At 41.6% G+C, this 22,325-nt stretch overlaps 1 protein-coding gene across 1 annotated transcript in view; it reads left to right on the top strand.

Moving 5' to 3' along the window:
- Nucleotides 1-21,870, top strand: part of fam135b (family with sequence similarity 135 member B) — a 43,762-nt gene extending 21,892 nt beyond the window's left edge. Inside the window, exons 5-20 of the mRNA XM_023405598.2 lie at nucleotides 2,244-2,314; nucleotides 3,386-3,559; nucleotides 5,070-5,196; nucleotides 9,298-9,457; nucleotides 10,414-10,463; nucleotides 11,141-11,296; nucleotides 13,155-13,228; nucleotides 13,315-13,469; nucleotides 13,565-15,506; nucleotides 16,908-17,074; nucleotides 17,359-17,450; nucleotides 17,598-17,695; nucleotides 18,652-18,803; nucleotides 19,019-19,129; nucleotides 19,717-19,830; nucleotides 21,067-21,870. Of these exons, the coding sequence (XP_023261366.1) occupies nucleotides 2,244-2,314; nucleotides 3,386-3,559; nucleotides 5,070-5,196; nucleotides 9,298-9,457; nucleotides 10,414-10,463; nucleotides 11,141-11,296; nucleotides 13,155-13,228; nucleotides 13,315-13,469; nucleotides 13,565-15,506; nucleotides 16,908-17,074; nucleotides 17,359-17,450; nucleotides 17,598-17,695; nucleotides 18,652-18,803; nucleotides 19,019-19,129; nucleotides 19,717-19,830; nucleotides 21,067-21,272 (3,849 nt within the window). The 3' untranslated portion in view covers nucleotides 21,273-21,870. The remainder of the gene's footprint in view (nucleotides 1-2,243; nucleotides 2,315-3,385; nucleotides 3,560-5,069; nucleotides 5,197-9,297; nucleotides 9,458-10,413; nucleotides 10,464-11,140; nucleotides 11,297-13,154; nucleotides 13,229-13,314; nucleotides 13,470-13,564; nucleotides 15,507-16,907; nucleotides 17,075-17,358; nucleotides 17,451-17,597; nucleotides 17,696-18,651; nucleotides 18,804-19,018; nucleotides 19,130-19,716; nucleotides 19,831-21,066) is intronic.
- The last annotated feature ends 455 nt before the right edge of the window (nucleotides 21,871-22,325 follow it).

The raw sequence follows: 22,325 nt of genomic DNA, 5'->3' as shown, positions 1-22,325 counted from the left end.
CCGTTATAGACATAAAATCAGTACAAGGATTATTGAGTTCAATGACGTGCCTCTTAGAATTAATGTGCTTTAATTGACAGACAAATGCAAATTGCCTTTGCCCCAGACTGCCCGTGTTCAGCTCAAATGATCAGGCGTGTAAACCTGTCAGACAGTTATTGATATACTGTCTTCTGCGGTTCAACCGTGGGCGCGACCCCAAAAATCCACTCTGCCTGTTTTCGTTCTTGTTGGTTTTTTTTTTTTTTTTTTTTTGTTGGTAGCCACCAGACCTCAAATTGATCAGCAGTGACAGCGATGAGACAGGCCCGAGGCTGAGATGTGGAGAAGTTAAGATGGCCCTCTCTCGAAGCTAATCATCCATATGATAGCCATAGCTCACACGTTGACATTACTCTGCGCCATCTCTCATCTGCTGTCTGACACATGTCTACAGTGCAGATGCCTGGTTAACTGGGGAAGGATCCCCGCTTCAGTCAGAATGTGGATATTCTGCCTGACACGACTTTGCATGAATCCCAATCGTACATGTTCATGTAAAGGTATGGAGACAGAGGAGCTTAAAGGCATATCACATTTCAGCTGTAAGCTCTCCCAAAGGCTCCCCGCTCATTAACCTTCCGGAGGTTATCTGCTGCTGACAGCTACAGATAGCACAGACAAAAATAGCCCCTCATTTCCCCAATGTATACCCACATGTATGTTTAATCAATGAGAACATCAGTATTGGACTGAACTGCACATCTGTACGTTTACTGTATGTGTGTTTTGGTCTAATGTTAGGAGAAAGAGAGGAAGAACTGTGTAGTATAACCGGCGACGCTGACGCTGTATCTCAATCTTCAAAAGACTCCATTACATCCACTGTCGGCGCCGCCTTTGTTTGCTCATACCTTTTTTTTTTTTTTTTTTTTTATTTTGCCCACTTTGTTGTTCAAATTTAAATAGGCGCACCGTGATCGTCCGTGTCACTCTGAACATGAGAGCGATTCAGTTCTGTTCAGCCCCAGATTGGATTAAAAGAAACGCAGGGATACAGTCTGTAGCCCACACAGAGAACATAAACACTAAATTAAAAAAGAACTTTGAAGTGGCAGAATCAGCATTGCAAACAAGATCGGTCACAGTCGGCTGCATGGCAAACAGCAGTATTCATCTACACCCAAGTGTACTGTATAGCCACCGTATTTCTTGCTGAATACTCGTGATCACTCTTCCTCTTAATTGATTCCATGTTTGAAATACTGATGAGTGAGAAATTAAAAGGAAAAACATGAATAAATGAGTGGAGGAACACAAGGGATGCATGTATGTGTCCACACAGGCCACAAAGGGGGGTCACCAAAAGGTTTAAATGAGTATTAAAATTATGTAGATCGTACAATATATAAATACCTCTGGGATATTTGAGAGTGAGGGCTCTCCACCGCTACCACCAGAGCACCAAAGGAGATTTATTGAGAGTTGGAAGACCAATGTCAAGGAGCTTTTTTGGAAGCTTTTAATGACTCGTTATGCAAAGAGAGCTCTCACAGACACATTTATTCAGTTTACATGTAACATAATACCCGAGCCTTTTCTAATCCCGTTTCCTTTCTGTTAATCAAAGCGTAGGGTTCTGTGCAGTAGGTCTTTTAGAAATGTAAGATACTGAGCCAGGGAAATACAGGATTCAGCATTGTCACTTGTGTGTCATTGTTGGTTACTGGTAAATATTTTGAATATTACCACAGAAGTGTTTCCTTTTTTTTTTTCCTCTATATTGCTATTGCACATCTGATTTGTTTTCCTGTCAGTTCAAAGGAATAATCTTAAAACTTGTTCAGTCAGGAAGGAGTGCAGAAAGGTGAAGATGTCCAGGCGGAGAGCAGCAAGATGCAGGAGAGAGACTTTCAGCACTTTAACATTCACCGAAGCCTCTTCTCCACTCGAGAGACTAACAAAAGGGGCAGATGAAAACACCAGATCTGAGCGGAGTGATGAGGAGACTGGAACCTTCCTCCAGTTGAAATAAACAGAAATGCAGGGTCTTTTTGTAGCTTTATTTGCTGAGTCATGTCGAAAACTCACAAATAACGAATGCCCAAACTGGAATTCAAGCTAAAATATGACGCGTAGCAGTGTGTGTCTCAATTTAATGAGAAAAGTCTGAGGTGTTTTGATTATTTTGTCCAGCCCCTCCGTGTCACCGTTCTCCTGTATTGTTCATGCACTAACGACACTAATGCACTAATGTTTTGCAGGTGGAGGAAGCCTTGAGTGAGGTGGACTTTCAGTTGAAGCTGGATCTTCATTTCACTGACAATGAGCAACAGTAGGTTTTTGAGCAGTGTGTGTGTGTGTGTGTGTGTGTGTGTGTGTGTGTGTGTGTGTGTGTGTGTGTGTGTGTGTGTGTGTGTGTGTTTTAAGAGAGAGAGAGAGAATACTAGACTCTCCGATGCAAACTAGACATGAATAAGGGCTATTATGCTCTTTGGCTCATAGCCATCTCTTTAAGCACCTGATCACAACTTCTGTGCTGACAATACATGATTACAGTGATTTGTTTGTTTGTTTGGGACAAATAGAAGAAGAAATGGATAGATTGCATTAGCATAAACTGCAAAAGGCACGATTTCTGTTGGAGCTCGGCCCTTGTATCGACCAGCAGCTGTGCATTACTGCAGTGTGGTGACTTGTGTTTTTCTGTGTTTAAACCTTCACTGTTTTTGGTCATACCTGTGTGATTATAGTACTTGTCAACACTACACAAGGACTGAATTATGGAGCACCTTCTCTATATCACAGCATTGACTCTGGCTGCTTTTACTCTGAGTCTGTGTGACTGGAGAATAACTTCCAGGTCTCCATTATCATTCCAGTCAAGATTCAGACTTTTTCTCAGACTCTTTCTTTCAGAGCTGTGAGGACAATAAAACATGTCATTAGATTATTGTGAGAACGAGTCCACGTTCCCTGACATCTTTAAAAAGTCTGACAAAAGCTAAAGATATTTGTCAGTGATGGCTCCCACTCTCTGCATACTGCATACAAACTCTCCAGGGTCAGCGGTAATAGATGTAAAATTTTCTTTTTAGTATCTGCAATAAAATCACTTAATGTCCTTTAAATAATCTGAATTCTCTGTTTTTTTGGATTATACTTTAGCACTGTAATAAAGCTCCAGTCTATTTTTAATAGATTTTTTGTTATCTGTTGGTTTTAGTTGTTGGTTTAGTTGTTAACTACTTTTACCGTGTGTTCATTTTTTTCAGTCCGTTGTCAGACGTGTTTGATATATTTGGAACAAGATGGGGAGAATAGCAAAAACAAGTGTTTTGCAGCTTATCACTGTGTTTGTTATTTGTGTACTAGTGAAACATCTGTCTCTCTTTCCATTTATCAGGCTGGCAGAGATCATGACTGTCCCGCTGATCAGCAGTCGTACCCTCAGCCTCCACTTCAACCCGCGGAGAGGCCTCCACCACCACGTCCCTGTCATGTTCGACTACTTCCACCTGTCCGTCATTTCCGTCTCCATACATGCCTCACTGGTTGCCTTACATCAGCCGCTAATCAGGTAGAGTTAAGAGGAGCTTAACAATCATTTACATTTGGCAGATTTTGAATTCACACAAAGCACAAACACGTATTTGATATGATGTAATCTCAAGGACCCAATTGTTTGCTAAGCCCTGCTCTTAGTGTTGCTATACAATATCAAGCCTTTCAGTCTTGCGCTGCACATACTGTTTACAGTAACAGCAGCCAGTTTATCTCTCAAAATTCATAGTAATTTGTGTAAACAAGGGTCCATGGTTTCAGGCAGATGTAGAGAAAAGCAGGCTTCTCCACTCCAACTGGCGACCATTGATTTTACCTGCTGAAATGACAATTGGCAGAGTTTATCAGCTGTGAGCTAGCTAATTAAACTAATGTTAGCTCCGTGAGTTGCTTGGAAACAACAGTCTCTAGTTGGATTTATAATGTTTTTTAGCAGGCTATAAAAAAAAACTCAGTATACTGACCTGTGTAGAGGACAGCTTTGTCTTTGTTTTGCAGTGTAGAGCTAATTAGTCCGTGTGTTTTAAGTAAGATAAGGAAAAATGTAAGATCAGACTGATGCTTATGCAAGTTAGATAAGTCAGTCAGACTGTGGTAATTGGTTTGTTAGCCAGATATGCTAGGCAGTTCACTGCAGAACGATCTAAAAGAACTATTTGTAAGTTTTGCTATTGCTACATAACCAGCGTTAGCATTAGCAGCTGTTTACTCACCAGTCCAGAGTTCAGCATCAAACTTCAGTCCTCTACTCACCAAGAGCTGTCTCCAGCTGTGGAAAGCGACGTCAATGTTAGCTCTTATCTCTATCACGTCTTTTCTTCTAATGAAGTTAGCATGCTATCCAGTTAGCCCTGGCCCGTCATGCCACTTTCCGATAGCGACTCACTGTAGCCTCCAATCTGCCCTGAAGACGTAGCCCTGTTCAGAGGACGTATCATAACCTCTTGTCTTGTGAACTCCTGCCAAATGACAATCACCACCACTCGCTCCCGGCAAGAAACCACATTCGGCATTCATTAACATGCAGCGTATTGCTCTTACTACAGCACCATGCACAAGCCTGCTGTGCCAAGCTATGTTTGCTAAATTATGATTGGACCAATGTTCGGGGGAATGGTTTTAACAGTCGGGGAATAAGTCTTTGTTGTTGGTTATTTAATTGTAGAACAGTTTAGACTCGAGAGATTCAGAGTTTTTGAGGTAAACTACAATATACTTTGCAGTTGCATGAATATCAAGAACAGAGAAGAACACACAGCTTTTACCCTCTTGTATTTGTTTTGGCAGTCACAGTTAGGGGTGTATCGGTTAGTTGCGTTAATGGATCATTTTCCAAACACTTATCTGATGAGTTTAGCTGTCAATATCATAAACTCAGTCTTTAGCCATGCATTACATAGATTACCGCAGCACTTGACTGATTGGAGCAGCTCCCGTCTCTCAGCTTATCTGTCTTCCTTCACACACATACACACGACACTCATGGTTTTGTCCCTGCATGTGTCCTCCCTGTTCTCTCTCTCCAGCTTTGCACGTACAGGGAAGGGCTCCTGGCTGGGTAAGGGCTCGCCAGAGAGCGCGAGCGACCCATCTGCCATGTCTGTAGAGAACCTCGTGTTCGGAGCTGGCTACTGCAAGCCTGTCATCTCTGAGGTATGTTAACCTTTAGGTGTTCAGCAGTGTTCGAATAGAAAGTCACGCAGAGTCAAAGCCCATTTTGCTTCACAAAGCTTAAAAATGTCTCAAAATGAGCCGGGCGTTGTCCCAGTTCAGCTGGTTGTTCCTTTTTTTTATTTTTTTTATTTTTTTTGGAAGCAAGCACCTAATGCCAAGTGATGACGTAAACGTGATCTCGGTTTAGCGGCCGGTGGATTTAGCTGTGATTTGTTTTGGCTTGTCATCCAGAGGCAACAGGATTCAGCCCAAGAGCTGAGCAGAGAGTCTTTCTGGTCTGGATTACAGATCCTGGACCTGTCTGTCCCTCGGACTCGGTCATTTGTCTGGCCTCTGTGGAGTCTTGGAGGCTTAAAGACCAGAGGCCGACACAGAGATTATTACTGTGCTGCACCGCGGCTTTTCATAATATCTGATTAACCCACCTGCCCGGGCATGTAGGCTCCGGCCCTCGCATCTGGAAGTGATAGTAGCTCCCACTGGAAATGATGGTGTAGTCTTGTCACCTCCCTCTCAAGCCTCTATGCTCATTTACACATTATACTACTATATGATGACAGAAATGATAATGCAATTACTGTTATCATAATTATTCATCAGTATTACAGATGTTTTAGTTTACATGTGCTTAAATATTTCATTACAGGTTTGTTACCTAAACAGTTCCATGTCTTTCTGTGCAGCTGGAAAATCTTGTCACACAAACAGTTTAACAACTGAAATCATTTTAGGAAGCTGCTAAAACAAACTTGGCACGTAATCTGCTCTTGTTTGCAGATGTTGATTCAGTTTTTTGATGTAAATTATTATGAATCTGAATCAGAATCAGAGTCGGGATCTGGTTTACTGCCAAGTAGGTTTTCAGCATACAAGGAATTTGCTTTGGTGTTTTGGTGCATGACAATAAACATGAGAAGAAAATCAATATAAACAAAGATGAAACAAGTACTGCAGGTCAGATATCTTAAACATATATAGAACAATTTAACAATAAGAAAAAATATTTACAATAAAATGTGAACAAATATTATAGAAAAATATAAATGTATACAATACAAATAGTGATGGTCCATGTGAAAAACTACATGTCTCTTCATTGCAATAGTCAGTATAAGTTGTTTAAGCTTGAACATGTGATTTTCCACAGCTAACCACTGTAACTGGTTCTTAATGAAGCCATGATCTTTAATCAAATCACCTCTTACCTGTAGTTTTTCTCTCGTGTTTGACAATTATTCCAACTTGCTGTATGTACAGTCGTCCTCTTTTTTTTCCCACTACCCTCATATAACATGCGTCTCTCATGTCCCTGCGGACGTCACAGTCTACACTGTAAATCTTAATGAGCGCCCCGGTTGCCCCCTTCCCCTCCCTCCTCCTGGTTTTTACTCCCACCCCTGGCTGGGCACTTTAATAAGCTCTGCGTTTAGCCAAGCAGGGGGGTTTCGTTTGATCACAGTAATGAGTTCTGCTCACAAGCGCCACGTACCACATTGCTGCAGGTGAAATCCGCACACAACGCCGCCGCCTCTTCCTTCACCTTTATTTATTTAGAGGTTTTTACCTGCGGCTATACACTTCGTTTTCAGCACTTTCCCCCCTTAACACCAAGCCATGTCCTCTTTAAGTCTTATGTTGTTATTTCTGGGGGAAAAAAAGAAAAGAAATTGCTTGTTGTAGATTTCCATAGATATCAGCTGTTACATCTCAAAAGGAAGGAAAAAAAAGGTCCTTCAGCGGCATAAAAGGATATTTTGAGTGTGAAAAGATGCTGATAGAAGTCAAGACACCTGAGAATCTTTGGTGTCTGTGGAGGAACAAAAACATGATTCTGAGGATAACAACTCAAGAGATCATGCCAGAAAAAAAAGCTCTTTTCTACCACTACAAACCCTCTTTGACTGAATGCTTAGATACCACAACACGCCGTGAAAAAATGCATCCACAGCAACAATCAAAAGCAGAAATTCTAGTGTCAGGTGAGTTGGAACTGGGGCACATCCCAAGCATTGTCAGCTCGCAGAGAAACTATGTTTGTAGGATAATGACTAGTTCATACAGAAAAAAAAAAATCTTTATTTTTCTTTGCCCTTCGCTCATAGACTGATCCTGGCAGGCCTCTATAAAGCTAAAGAGAATTATGAAAGTAAACATACAGATGTTCTTTCCTGGTTCGGGTATACTGCAATGCTGCAATTACAGAGCGCACACAGGTATGATGATAGGGCCGGAGACTTGAGTTGCTCGGGGCAAATTACAGTACATCCCCAGATACTCAGGCGTTGCGTGCCTTTCAAAAACCTCCGAGCCCCGCCGGCGCTGCCCAAACATCCCAACCATGGGAAGAACTCTGCTGGACTGTTTCAGGTCAAGGACCAGCGGACGAGGAAAGTCTCTGGTCACGTTCAAGGCTGAACCTGGCTCTAAATTATGACGGCTGATGTGCACAATGATAGTTGTTTGAGTAGAAGGCCCGTTAGCGATTCAGGGAGATCAATGAGTGTGACATGATTAAAGCGTCGAGGCTGAGATGAATTGCAGCTTTGTGGACAGAGACTTGTTTTTGCACCCAACACCTACTGTAAATTGCAGTGGGGAAAATGCTGTTAATGTTTCTGCTGCACTGTTAGAGAGCCATCTACTGGAAACACGGCCCTTATTACAGCTCATATTTAGCTAATTCACTCAAAGGCAGTTGAGCTTTTTGTCTCCAGTGATATTCTGCTCCCTTATCAATCTACCTGGCGCCTTCAGCTGCGATTTTTAAATGTTTCAGCATATGATTCTTTCCACATCGTTCTATGCCACAATAATCAGTGTAATCAGCAAACACCAATGGATGAACCTACAAACATTAACAGTAAACCGAGTATCTTCATATTACCCATCCCTTCCCCTCCACCTCCATGCAAGTAAACAAAAAGTGGCATATATATATATATATATATATATATATACACATGCAGACACATACATACTTACTGCAGTATACTTTAGTAAAGAAACAAAACACTGACAGAGTTGTAGCTAACAGAAATATCATATGTCCTTAATTTATGATGTAGTAAATGTATATCTGAGCTCAGTTTTTGTAAAGTTAATCTCTGTAAAATTAAAAATTCAGCTACTTGTTCCAGGAACATTTTAAAAGTTGAAGGAGATTCTTTTTTTTCTTTTTGTAATTAATTAATGCGTTTTTTGTTTTGTTTTGTTTTTTGGGTTGTATTGTTTAATGAATAGAAAGAAGGTGGTGTAGACCAAATTCTATTTTGAAAACTGATGCAGTGAAGCAGTAAACTGAATTAATTTCTTTCTTTCTTTCTTTCTTTCTTTCTTTCTTTCTTTCTTTCTTTCTTTCTCCTTTTGTATAATATAAAGTTTATTGTGCGTTGGGATGAGGTTTAAGATAAGCCTTTGATGGGTTTCTTACCTCACCTGCACATTCTCTCCTTAAAAACAAAACGACTATATACAACGTATTTGTAGTATTTTATGTGTGGAAATAAATAAATCAAATCAAGTATTTTCATATGTAACCATTCCTAGATTTTTTCCCCCAAATCTTTCATAGAGGTTGGAAAGATGAACGACCTTCTTTGGATAGAATATCATATATTTCTATAAACACATGATTTTAGCTCAACAAATATGATCTTCACTTTTCGTGCTGTCTGTGTTATAAACACTTATTCTTATTTCTCTTACTTATAAAAGCCAGAGACAAACGGTGACACCGTGGATTCTGGGTCAACATCCCATACTTGTGATCTTTTAAAGGTCATAACAGGGATGCGTTACATCCTCATCTGCTTTTTACAGCTCACAGCAAGCTGTGTTTAGGGCCCATTTGTTTCTAAAGTTGTATTTGATCTTCCAAGTAATTGTCACGACTTTGCCGCCGATACAGACACAAGCTCCTTTTAACACAAGGTCAGAGACAAGCCTACACCACTGTTGCAGAGGAGGCTGTAAAGTTCAAGTATGTTCATGTCCGTTATTAAGGCAGGCCATTTTTTTCCCGAGGGGTGACTGCTGACCTACATAGCCGCTGACATTTCCTCTGGGTCTCCTTCTCCGCAGGGGAGCTTTTATGTGCCCAGTGAAAACTGCCTGCAGAGAGCTCACACGTGGCACCGAAGGCTCTGTCGCCTCCTCTTGGTGGCACACCGAGGCCTGCACACCTACTACACCGCACTGATGAAGGAAATCCCACAGCTGCAGCAGACGCCACTAGACTCGGGTGAATACATGCAATATTTTTCTGTCTCATTATTGGGATTAATTTGATTAATTGATGGTGGGGGTGGCAGAAGCATTCACATTATTTACTGAGGTAAAAGCACCAATAAACACTGTAAACTGTAAAAGTTCTGCATTCAGCAGTTTACTTTGAATAAGGGTTTAACGGCAATATTTTACTGCTGTTACCAGTTTATGTGAAGCTGATTTTAATCACTTTCTATACTGTTGGGTAGTTACTGATCTTTAATACTGCATCATGTTTTATGAGTTTTCACAGATCAGGGGAAAACTGCATTTTCTTATTATGGACCTTGGAACATGGAATAATCTGCAGAAAGATCTAAAACTAGATAAACTTATATCCACTGAGAACTTTAAGGGCACCATAAAGAATGTGGTAATTGCTGTCAAGTCATATATGTGTATACGTAGTATTTTATGCTTTATGCTTTATGCTTATGCTGTAAAGAGATATAATTTTTTTTTTTTATCTCAATTGGACTTCCTGGAAAAAAAGAGGAAAATTAAAATATTGTTTTGGATGAAAACTATAATCTGAAACGTAACGACTAACTGGAAAATACATGTCTCTGAAATGTAGTGGAGTACACGTGTGAAGTAACAGACAATGGAAATACAATACTGTACTTCAGTAAATGTGCTGACTGGTTAATAGCACACAGTAAGATTTTATGGCCTTTAACAATTTCTTTTTTTATTAATTTCGTCCTCGTTCATAATTTACTTTTATATTTTTAGTCTTCACTACCAAAGCGATGATTTTACAGCTTTGTGTTTTAATTCAGGATTTTAAATTGGTCGTATGTTTGGTCCCTAATTAGTGTTGCAAAGATTCCGATATATCACTTTGTGTCATCACATTTTTAGCTACCCTTTCCTCAGTGTAATGAAATCCTTTGCACTAAGCTCTGCAAATAACTTTTCTTCCAACAGAGGTGCTGCCTGTAGAAGAGACTCTAAATCAGCTCACAATAGAGTTACAGGTATGTAACTTCTATTGCCTCATGATGGATTTCTAGTCTAGTGACGTCTATTTTTGCTCTACAATGCATGTAAAATTGTATTATTATATATGCAGGATTTCAAGGTACATGGCTTTAAATAGTTTAACTCGGAGCACAAATATTTTAGAAAGTAAGTCAAGTACCTTCATGCATCATCCTCCGTTTCACAGCAAAACCGGAGTCCACCTGTATAAATAAAGCCGCCACTCTTTATTTGCTACTACACTGCGGGACAATGGATTTTACCTTTAGACACAGCTAATGAGTCATCAGTTCACAGGGATGGAAGATGATTGCATCTTAATACAGTGTCTTTGTCAAGTGATGAAGGGGATCATTAAGACATTAAATAATCATGACTTTCAATTGCTGATGTATTTGTGAATGATATGATGGCCCAGCTGTTCCCACACAGAGAACAGCATGGGCCGATTGATTTACACGTTCAACACGAGTTTCCTACAACGATCCAACGACCTGCAAGTCTGGCAGATTGCAGACACTTTATTGTCAGCGGGTATAAATATATTCGCAAGAAAACCAAGGATCCTTAAAATAGAATTATGCAAGAAGTATTTTAGGAAGTCTTTGACGGTTCATGCATTCAGTTGGATAATATGTGAATATAGATTTATTTTTTTGTCTGTCCCCATCAGCTGCAGGAGGGCCATGAGAAGGTAGCAGAGCAGATCAGCAGGGACGTGAGCCAGCTCTGCTCCCAGCTGGCTGCTCTGTGGAGCCGCTTCCTGGAGGCCGCTGTGCTCAACCCCCACATCCTCTCCTATCTGGCCCAGGAGCACCACACGCTCAGGGTGGGAATCGCACACCATCAAAGCAGACTTATACAATGCTGAGACATCATCATTCACCGTGTGTTCTCTGTGTTCACAGTCTAGATGGCCTCCATATCACAGTGCACAGACTGCGATTTGTTAAAAATTAGTCATTTCCGTCCTCAGCACCCACACTGAAATACAGAAATACTATAGAACAATCAAAACGGTTTCATAACCAATGACATTTTAGCACTGTAAGCAGCTCCCTAAGGCACATTGTGACCGATTTTCTAAAAGGACTCACAAGCTATTGAATAAAATTTTCTCACCTCGCTGAAATGATATCTCTGAGCAGACATAGAAAGTAAAAATAACATTAAAACCAAGTGTGATGAGGAAGGAACCGCCATGTTGGACTGTTACTTTAGAAGTAACTATCAGAGTTAGAGCACAGAAGTATCTACTGAAAAAAAAAAAAAACAGCTTGAGTAGCAAATAACTGAAGTAAAAGAAAAAATAATTGAGTTAATGTCAACCACAGATGGTCTTCCTCAGGTAAGGAAGTGAACGTACACCTGCATTTATGATCGGTCTGCGATGAAATGTTACGACATCATCTTCTGATTAGATAATCTACATACATACGCTACATACTGTATACACCAGGACATTAATACCAGTCTGTATCTCTCAAGTGTTATTACAAAATCACATAAATATTGTACTGTGTTGAGCACATTTTAAATGTTAAATTACATTCTTGCTTATTATCTCCTGTGTTGCAGTATATCATGATGCATGGGCCCTGTCTGTTATGTGCATGTATCCACTAGTTCCTGCATCTCCAATGATGTGAAGACAATAATACTATTAAATACTTGTGTGTTTACTTCCTCACTTTTACCTCAGGAAGACCATTTCTTTTCAAAACATTTGTGTCTCTAATTTTCTGTCTAGCATAGACACACACTGTTAGCTTGAATATTTACATAACAACAGAAAGCAGGAAGAGTGGTGGTTTTGAAGCACGATAATGCTGTTTGTATATAGTATTAAATTGATTAGCATTAACACAACCGTTGCACTCTGTCCCCTGGTCTGTTAATATTAGCTGCCTCCGCTGTTTGAAAGCCGCACTCCAACGGTGGAAAAAGCCAGTGAGGTCAAGGATGCTTTGTCTCATGTGGATAGGATAACAAAGCACCAGCAGACCTGGGATCAGCAGACCTCCTCAAGTAAAAGTTAGATTTATGCTGCATTAAAACTACTCCAGTACAAGTAATGGAGTAACTTCTGTAACTTCTTACTATCCGCCCTCTGATTATGACTTAAATTGACCAAACTTTGGAGAGTCGGAGTCAGAGGCATTTGTAAATGCTACAGTGGGAATCAGCAAAACGATAAGACGCCATTCAAGACCTCAGTAGCTTAAACCCAGCTGAGCAGGCTAATATGATTTTGAGTGCTATTTCTATCTAATCAGTGGGCTGTTTAATATAAAGATACGCCTCACAGTGGAGTCGCTCTCCTCTGTGTCTCAGTTGTCTGAAAATAATGAACATGTTTGCTTTGGTATTAGATTACCCCGAGGGGATACTGCCATGCCGCCACCCACCAGTGGAGTTAGAATTTCAATTAACAGTTATTTTTTAATTATTGTGGGGTGGAAATACAGCGAGAATAGTGTTTGTGGTGATTTGCCTGTCACAGTGGCTGACTTTCAAGGATGGTGCGTTTCTAACAGGAGCCGGAGAAGGAGAAAGATCGGGAAGTGACTGTAATCCGTCTTAGTGTGCAAACCTTGAATGCTCGACTGAGTGAGACTGCCTGTTGTAATCATCCTATCGTTTAACACCATGGTGACAACTGCTTTCTGTGTTTCTGGAACCACCAGGTCAGGAGGTTCTCTGAGGCGTACTTCTTCACCGAACACCCCAAAGAGATATCTCTGACTTTTCAAGAGGAGCTGTAAGTAACGTCTCCTCGGAAAGAGAAGGATTCATTATATGAATGGAGAGAAGTGCGGCATTTATGATATGACTCTCCCAATTCAGAATCAACAGACACGGCCAGATAGCTGCAGAAGTGCGGAGCTCAGATTACCTGACCAAGATGCCTCCTTTACCGGTTGAGTGCCTGGACATCGATGGAGACTGGAACAGCCTGCCCATCATCTTCGAGGACAGATACGTCGAGTCTCCTCAAACAGGTAATATCAAAGGTCAATGAAACTGTTGTCCTTAAGGCAAAAGCTTTACTTTTTTTTTTTTTTTGTTAAACTATAATGTCCCTTTTTTATTCCAGAGTGGGTATCACATGTGCCAACGCCTGCAACGTCTGAAGAACGGACCAACCCAGATCCCACCATCACTCCTTCAAACAGGATTCTTGAAAGCAGCCAAGGAGCCAGTTCACCAGCAATACCCATGGATCCCTTGGACAGTGATGACTGCATAGACATGCCCACATATGTCTCCATTATAGCAGAGCAGAGAAAGACCCGCATCAGAAGTATCCAGAGCCCCGTTCCTCCTGAGGACGGAGCTGAACTCTCTCAAGCAGAGGTGGAAGACTTGAAGGAACCAGCGGAAAAACAAAACCCGGTTGGGGAGGACTGTAGTTCAGAGTTGAGGTATATCACAGATAGGCCTTGTGACACCAATCCCCTCATTGACTCTGCTAACAGCAGTGAAGAGTCCCCTGCTCACCATGTAACCGAGAACACCATCCGACCTTGTGATGCCAAAAACGAGAGAGAGAACGCGAGAGAGGTTGAAAACAACGAGGAAGAGTCTGACATTGCGATGCCATTAAATCACTCCATGGATGATGAGAGTGAGGACATTCCTCTCATCAGCCTACCCACGGCCCATGCTCATCCAGTTATATCTCCCATTCCTGGTGACCTCAGGAAAGAGATGACTCACCGTGGAGGCCTGATTGGCTCCAAAATCATGAAGCGCTCGTCCTCTGTTATTTCCGACTCGGGTATCGAGAGTGAGCCCAGCTCGGTAGCGTGGCCCGTGGAGGCGGCACTGCGTGGTCGACCTCTTCTGGAGTTCCCACAGCAAACGGTGTGTCGCCACCCGGTCCACCGCAGCTCTCTGGAAGGCCTGCAGATGGAGAGTAACGGCAGCCTTCCAAGTGGAGGCATACAGGCCTCACTTACCTCTATCAGCTCCCTGCCCTACGAGGAGGACCAGCACCAGAGGCAGCTCAGCAAACTGACCAAGTCGGTCTCAGCGCCACAGATAAGTAGCCCAGAAGACACAGAGGAGGACCATGTGCTGCTCAACCAGGAAGCAGATACTAAGAGCCTAGTGCGACACCAGGATTCATGTAAGATCAACTGCTCTTCTTTGATCAGCAACGTGGATTCAGAGCAATCTGAGTCGTCTCTACTAGACACAAGTTCTATTACAAATCTTGGCCATAATCTCAAGGAGAGTGTTATCTCCGAAAAGTCAATTCCTCCACAGTACCTGTCGGAGACATACAGACCCAAGACAGTGTCTGAAGTGTTACTTCTACAAGAGTCTGTAGAAAGCCCTCATGTGGAGGAAAGCACTGTTATTGGCAGCTGTGGGGAGAATATTAACCATCAAGCACACATCAGTGAAGTGAGCGCCTCAGTGGAGGATGTGCATCTCATTGAATCGGAAGCAGCGCCCTGCAGCTGTGGAAATAAACCATGTGCGCATGAAAGTGCAGCAGATGAGGAGAGAATTAACACTGGAGATGAGTGCCACCATTTCCATCAGACTGAACTGCATGGTGTTAAGGAGCAGGAGGGTCTGGATCCCTCCCAAACACCACTAGAGCCTTCAGGGCTTCAATACTCCAATGACCTTCCCAACAATACCACCAGCACCACCAGCACCACACAGAGGCCAAATGACCTTACAGGGCTGACAGCCAGTGATATATCATCCTTTGACCTCAATGGGATATCATCCGGTGAGAAAGAGCCGTTAGACTGCCAGACTAAGTCCTCTAAGATCCCCAACTCGGGGCTGGCCTTTGTGAATAAGAAGATGGTGGAGGTGGTGAACATGTCGGTGTCCTGCGCCCCAACCTGTCTGCCGTTTTCTTCTGTTCTGAGAGACTCTCCGTCCATTAGTGGCATGTCCACGCGCCAGGCAACCTCACCTATCACCCATCAGCCCCTGGGCTCCTTTGGTATCATCTCCTCATCTTCACTAAACCCCCTTAACATGGATGACGAGACCAATGAACGAATGCTAAAGTGAGTGTACCTTTTAGCTAAATTTTGTGCTAGCAAAGGACAAATTGTGCCGTTAATGTGGTTTAAACCCCAAATAGAATTACATATTGTAGCATGTTTCTAGCTAGCATTGGCTAGCACTATACCTTTGTCTAAAGAGACAATGGTTGCGCAACCCAGAAGGAGCCACAGTCTGTGAACTGAATCCACCATAGCATTAGCTTTCTAGCTAATGTCTCCCTTGTTATCTACAGGCCAGGTTCTCTGTCTTCTGTTTAACCTCAGCATGCCGAACAAGCTACCAAACAAACATCTGCCAGGGGGAAAGTGCTGACGTTAACATGCTAGATAGCAACAAATTTCAAGATGGTTATTCTTCAACACAGTCACTGCTACTATCAAAACTTAGCTGTTTGCTTATTAAGCTAACAGCTGTTGGTTAATATTTTACACTTAGCAGCACAACTTTGTGTGTCAGGGTCCTGTCTGCCTGCCCATTCAGGCTTGGATGCTAAAAGAGCATTTTTGATGCATCTCCAAAGACATTTTCTCTCCCTTACAGTAATAAAAAAAAATATTAACTTTATGTTTGAAAGTTGCGTTGACCTCAAAAGGGAATGGCTTATGTGATTTCAGTTGGACAAATGTGTTAGTTATTTATCTTGAGGCAGGTGAGGGTAACGCCTTTCTGACCCAACTGTCAATAATGTTTCTGAAAATGCAGACGCTCTTCTAAGGAAAACTTTGTTGGAGTGACATTATAATCCACACTAACTCTCTGGAAACAAGGCCAAAACTAAAGGTTTTATGGGTATGCAGAGACAGCTGTTGACATCTGGTGCAGTAGTTGGCAGTTACTCATGCTTGGAAATCCTAGCATAACAAAATGAAGTGAGGGCAAATTTGAAGCGAGAAAAGTCAAGACGAGGTGAAATGCCTCCTGAGTGTATTAAATCACATCAAAGAGTATGCAAACAAATCCATCATGATTAGCTCAAAGTACAGGAGCTGGAATCGGATTTGTTTTGACTCCTGCACGACTAAAATCTGTAACCTGGCTGGATGACAGGGTAATAAAACTTCAAGAAGAACAGTCTACGAGACTTTTGGTCATAAGTTTTGGTTTGCATGGAAGTGGGCAACGTGAACTGACATGAACCAAATACAAAAATGTAAAGTAATGTTCCATTATGTTTTGGACCAAAGGGAGAAAACTTTAGGAAAGATTCACTTTTTATGAGAAAGAGTTTTTGTGCAACACCTTAGATCAGCATTTTATTACAGTGTGTAATTTAAGGTTTGCATTATTTGCTTGTCTTTGCACATTACTGGGAAATTCTTTTTCAATTTATTGCAAAGATACAGAATGTAATCTCTTTTGTATCTTCATCTTGTTGAAATATCCTTCCCCTTTTCCTATAGTTTCTATAAAGCCAAAGAGGAGCTGTTCAAAGAGTTGAGCTTTCAGGCCAGCTTGTACAGCGACCTTCCTCTCCTGGCATCAGATCTGCCCTACTTCCCCCCCGAGGAGGACGATGAGGAGTTTGACGACGGCATACACCTCGTGGTGTGTGTCCACGGGCTTGACGGTGAGACTGCACACGGCATAACCGCGAGAACATAATGGCTAGTGAACGGACACATCCGCAGCATACTGTACATCCTTTTTTTTAGATTTCAGTGTCCTATGAGCATTGTAAATGTAATACAGTCTCTGAGAGTATGTCCTACGAGCTTAAAATATCGCATCGCACTGTATAGCCTGTGAATACTAATTTCTTCAAACATTCAAAATGTCTTTTAAATGATTAATGGGCGCTCTTCACAAGAGCTGAGCCACAGAGAGTGTGTATAATTTCCTCCTTGCTCCCAGGAAACAGCGCAGACCTTCGGCTGGTGAAGACTTTTATTGAGTTAGGCCTGCCAGGATCCAGGCTTGACTTCCTCATGTCTGAGAGGAACCAGGTACGTTTGTAGATGACGGGAAGCAAATTGAAAACGCGCGCAGTCGCATTCTGTGAAAGTGCTTTAAGGCAAATTGTAGAGCGCTGACGGCTGTGCTTTTCTTTTTCTTTTCTCTTTTTTTTTTTTTTTTGCCGTTGCCCCCCGCAGACTGACACGTTTGCAGATTTCGACACCATGACGGACAGGTTGCTGGATGAGATCATTCAGCATATCCAGCTGTACAATCTCACCATAGGCAGGATAAGGTCAGTCACTCAACTTTAATACCGTGCAACACACACATTACTGACAACTTTGCTTTTGAGTGTTTATTTGAAGCAAAGTCAGAGCAGGGACAATCATCGACTTAAGCAGCATTGAGCTTGGACAGTAGATGGCAGCAGAGTCTATGCATTGATGCTTGTGCTTGGCATGAAAGCCCAAACTTATAGGAGTCACTGTTTCATGATAATATATAGACTGTACAGACTTTAAATAGATAAGTGGCACAAAATTGATGAAAAGGTCTTATCATACAGTACCAATAAGTTTCTGACTTTCACTTGATAGACTATGCGGCATTTTATGCAGCACCGTGTTGCCTAGTTCCCATCAAATTAAGCTATTCATCTTCCTGCTTAATTGCCCTCAATGTGCCAATTTATTATTTTTTTTGTAAGAGTTTCTACCCAAGTTTGTTAACTTTCTTTATTGTGGCGTATTCTCTAGAGAGAAAGAATCAAAGACAAAAGCAATGGACTGCCACAACAGCATCTGGTTCTCTCCACATTACCTCTATATTCAGTTTGGTAGGAGACAGATGAGAAGCAGCAGACATGGCGATAAGGGATTTTGGGGAGAGCTGTAGCAGTACAGTAATTAAACTAAGTGACAGACATGGCTTCATGAATCTAATATTTCCCACTGCTGGGGAGGTGCTATTAATTCATATGGTGTGTTCTCCATGTTAGCGTCATTAAGTTGTCATTGCGTTTGAGAATCTTTAAACATTTAGCAAGTTAATGAATTTTCTGTAATTACCAATGTTGTAGCTAAAATCTCCAAATAGCATCCACTGGAACTAGTTCCTTCTTACAGAAGAGTCTATAATAAGATATCGCACGGTGTCAGAGGTCAGCAGCGTTGGAGGCACTGTTTTTCCAGCCGCCCACTCAAGTTTGCAAGTTTATCTCTCTAAAAGTTGTTTGTCTCCGGCCAACAGCTTCATCGGCCACTCTCTGGGGAACATCATCATCCGCTCGGTGCTGACGAGGCCTCGCTTCCGCTGCTATTTGCCCAAACTTCACACTTTCCTCTCGCTGTCAGGCCCTCACTTGGGAACGCTCTATAACAACAGCACATTGGTCAGCACAGGTGAGGCCGCTGCTCAGCTCTGGGAGAGAACGCACACTGCAGATGTGCTGTTTTTGCAATGCTGCACTTGGATGTTTTGTCGTCCTCAGCTCCTTCGAATACCATCCATACTCCTCATCCACCCTGGTGTTTATAAAGCATAAGGCCTAATAGTGCGTGTGTGTGTGTGTGTGTGTGTGTGTGTGTGTGTGTGTGTGTGTGTGTGTGTTGCTTAGGTCTGTGGTTGATGCAGAAGCTGAAGAAGTCAGGATCCTTGCTGCAGCTCACCTTCAGAGATCACGTTGATCCACGGAAAACATTCCTCTATCTCCTGAGTCAGAAACCAGGTAGGGTATGAAAGCGGGCCGAATTAGAAACAGAGGCACTGTATTGACTGCCTCACTTTAAAGACTATTACTTGGAAGACAGTCTATTCAAATATTCATAAAAATGTTGTCATCTTGTCTTTTTTGTCAAATTTTCTGTGTATGTCAGCTTGCTAACACTCAAACCCCTGCCAGCGAGCTGTGAGAGGCCTGTGAGAGGCCTCCCCACTGTGTGAGTGGAACAAAGCAGTCGTTTGTCACACAGGCTTGAAGAAGATAAGCCTGAAAACGCTTTTTTCCCCCTTCAGAGCTGTGGCAGGCTGACAAAATGATCCAAACCCTGTCATTGGAAACCCACCAGTGCACTCTCTTAAAAGCACACTGACAGGAGACTAGAGAAAAAACACAGTTTTATCATATCAAGCCTGTCATTGTACTTTGCGACTGTACTTTGCGTTTTACAACCAATTCACTCCTTTCCTCTGTCTCTCTATCTCTCTCTCTCTCTCTCTCTCTCTCTCTCTCTCTCTCTCTCTCTCTCACACACACACCATCAAACACACTACACCATGTGTTCTCATTTGCCGGTTTGTTTTTTGTCCTTTTAGGGCTCCAGTTCTTCAAGAACGTGGTGCTGGTGGCGTCTCCCCAGGACCGCTATGTTCCTTTCCACTCTGCTAGAATAGAGATGTGCAAAACCGCCCTCAAAGACAGAACCACAGGTCAGGAGTCTATGCTGTTTATTAACACTACACTTGATTCTCTTATCTGTAGATTCAATATTTGCTATTTATTTTAGAATGACAATCCCACTTTTTTTTTTCTCATAATACCTGGGTTCTGAGTCAGTTTATGACTTTAGCACACGGTATAACACCATCCTGTAATATCTGCCATATGTGGCTGTCATTCATCAGAAGTTACATATGCTTGCTTTAAGTAGCTGTAGCTACACATCACTTAACCACAGTCAAGGTGGAAACATCAACATCCTGTTTGTTTTAATTAGGTCCAAGGTTTATAAAGTCGTGTTGTTAGAATTTTATAAGAGCAGTCTCTAAGAAACGGTAATTAAAGTGGATTAGTATCATCTGGACGATACTCAATCCCTTTGTTAAGTTCAGTACCTGGAGAAATCCACTGTATCGTGGGAAAACATCTCTAATAAAAAAAAAATCCTTACATTTAGTTTGAAATATAAGGTTAGTGTTTCCACATTTGTTCCAGGACAAGGTAAATCATAGCACTGAAACACAGATAAATCATGTTGTTTGGCAGGAGACTGTCCTCTGGATCAAGTGATGAGAACATACACCAAGTCCATATGTAACATGTTTCTGTGTGCATCTCTTTTTTTTTATTCATTTTTGAGTGAGAAGAATGTTGATGAATCTTCAAGGCAACCGATCACAGCTAGTGATCAGTAAAGGATCTTTCTTGTTAATGTGAAAGAACCGTCGCCAATTAGGTGCATACGTAACTACGTCCTCATCACATCCTTGAAGCTGATTTCAATTAATTGCGGTTTGATTGATACCACTCTCATGTCTCTATTGTGAATATGAAGCAACAGCCAGTTGGATGTTAGCTTAGCTTAGCATTAAGACTGGAAACTGGGGCTAACAGCTAGCCTGGCTCTGCCTGACAAAGCACCACTAAACCTTACTAATTAAAACTTTATATCGTGTTTGTTTAATCCGTAGAAAGAAAAAACTGTTGTGGTTTTATGGATTGTTGTGTGTCAGACTACAGTCTTTCATAGCTGGATGCAATGACGACAACAGTGGCTGATACATAACCCTACGTCGAACCACAGATTGTCTCATCTAACTCTTGGCTTTCCCAAAATATCAAACTCTTCCTTTATGTTTACGAATTCAGCGTTTACATGTCTGATATATTATCCTATCCCTTCATTTGAATACAAAAGATGCCTCATGTACATATTTTCTCTGCAGGGCCCGTGTACACGGAGATGATCAACAACCTCCTGCAGCCACTTGTGGAGGCTAAAGAATGCCGGCTGATCCGCCAGAATGTTTTCCATGCTCTGCCCAACACCGCCAACACCCTGATTGGCCGCGCCGCCCACATCGCCGTCTTGGACTCTGAGCTTTTCCTGGAGAAGTTCTTCTTAGTGGCAGGGCTCAACTACTTCAAATGAAGGTGCTCGCACTGCGGACTCACAGGACAGAACCTTTTGGCGGCTGACAGAGCTGATTTGGAGGAAAAGGTCCTTACTTTCACCTTGTACAGTATAATGTATATAATCCCTGGTATCCGAGAGGCGAGACCTGTATATCTCATTGGTTAGGATTGTTAGCAGATGTTAAAAAAAAAAAAAAAAGATCAGTGTATTGTGACTGTTTAAAATGCTGACTCAGAAGTCTGAGTTTGACGTGTAGCCATGCAAAACAAAACATCTGACATCTATCACAGGACTGATTGTAGATGTTTTGTCGGCCTTATGAATAACCTCTCAGCCAGAAAACTAACAGATGGTAATTGTGGTCTAAAGCATTTAACTACTTTCCCTTTAGAGTTGGTTTAGAGCCTTTAGAATCACTGATTGAATTCCTCTTTAAGGGTTACACTGATGATAGTCTTACAACTATCCTAAGTACCAAGGCAACAGATGCGCAGCATTTATCCCCTTGATTGTACATGAAGTATTTTGTTGTACAAAAACATAGATGTTCCTTTATACAGAAATGAGTATATTGTTTAAAATGATTTATTTTTTATCTGCTTATGTATCCACAGTGTAAGTACTCCATCTAAATGTGATTTTTTTTTTGTTTGTGTGTGTGTTATCATCAAACCTATCAAATGAAGTGTTATGTTATGTAGCCTGTAATTCAGTACAGTGGATATTTAAAGCGTCAACTTTTTTATACATTTACTTTATCAATTTATTTATGTTTAATTGCACATCAGTAACTCACTGACCCTGGTTAGCTAAGCATTAGGCTACAGCACAATGAGCATTTCTGTATCATTGATACCAAATGACTACCTGCTATGTTAGCCCTCACTTTTAAATTGATTGTTTGCACTGACTGATTGAACAGGTTGATTGACTGAATTTATGAAGCGATTTTTCCCCAACCCCGCCCTCCTTAATTGCCGTTGCTACACCCAGTTTACAGTAGCTTAGTTTCAGCACAAATTTTTAAATCAAATTACAGGAAATTGAAAAAAGAAAATGCAAATTAAT

Source organism: Seriola lalandi, unplaced genomic scaffold (genome assembly GCF_002814215.2).
Source record: "Seriola lalandi dorsalis isolate HSWRI2012SDOR001 ecotype SW California unplaced genomic scaffold, Sedor1 jcf7180002054280, whole genome shotgun sequence".
Taxonomy (NCBI): Eukaryota; Metazoa; Chordata; class Actinopteri; order Carangiformes; family Carangidae; genus Seriola; species Seriola lalandi.
The sequence above is the reverse complement of the archived record's forward strand: the minus strand, read 5'-3'. Positions and strand labels throughout refer to the sequence as shown.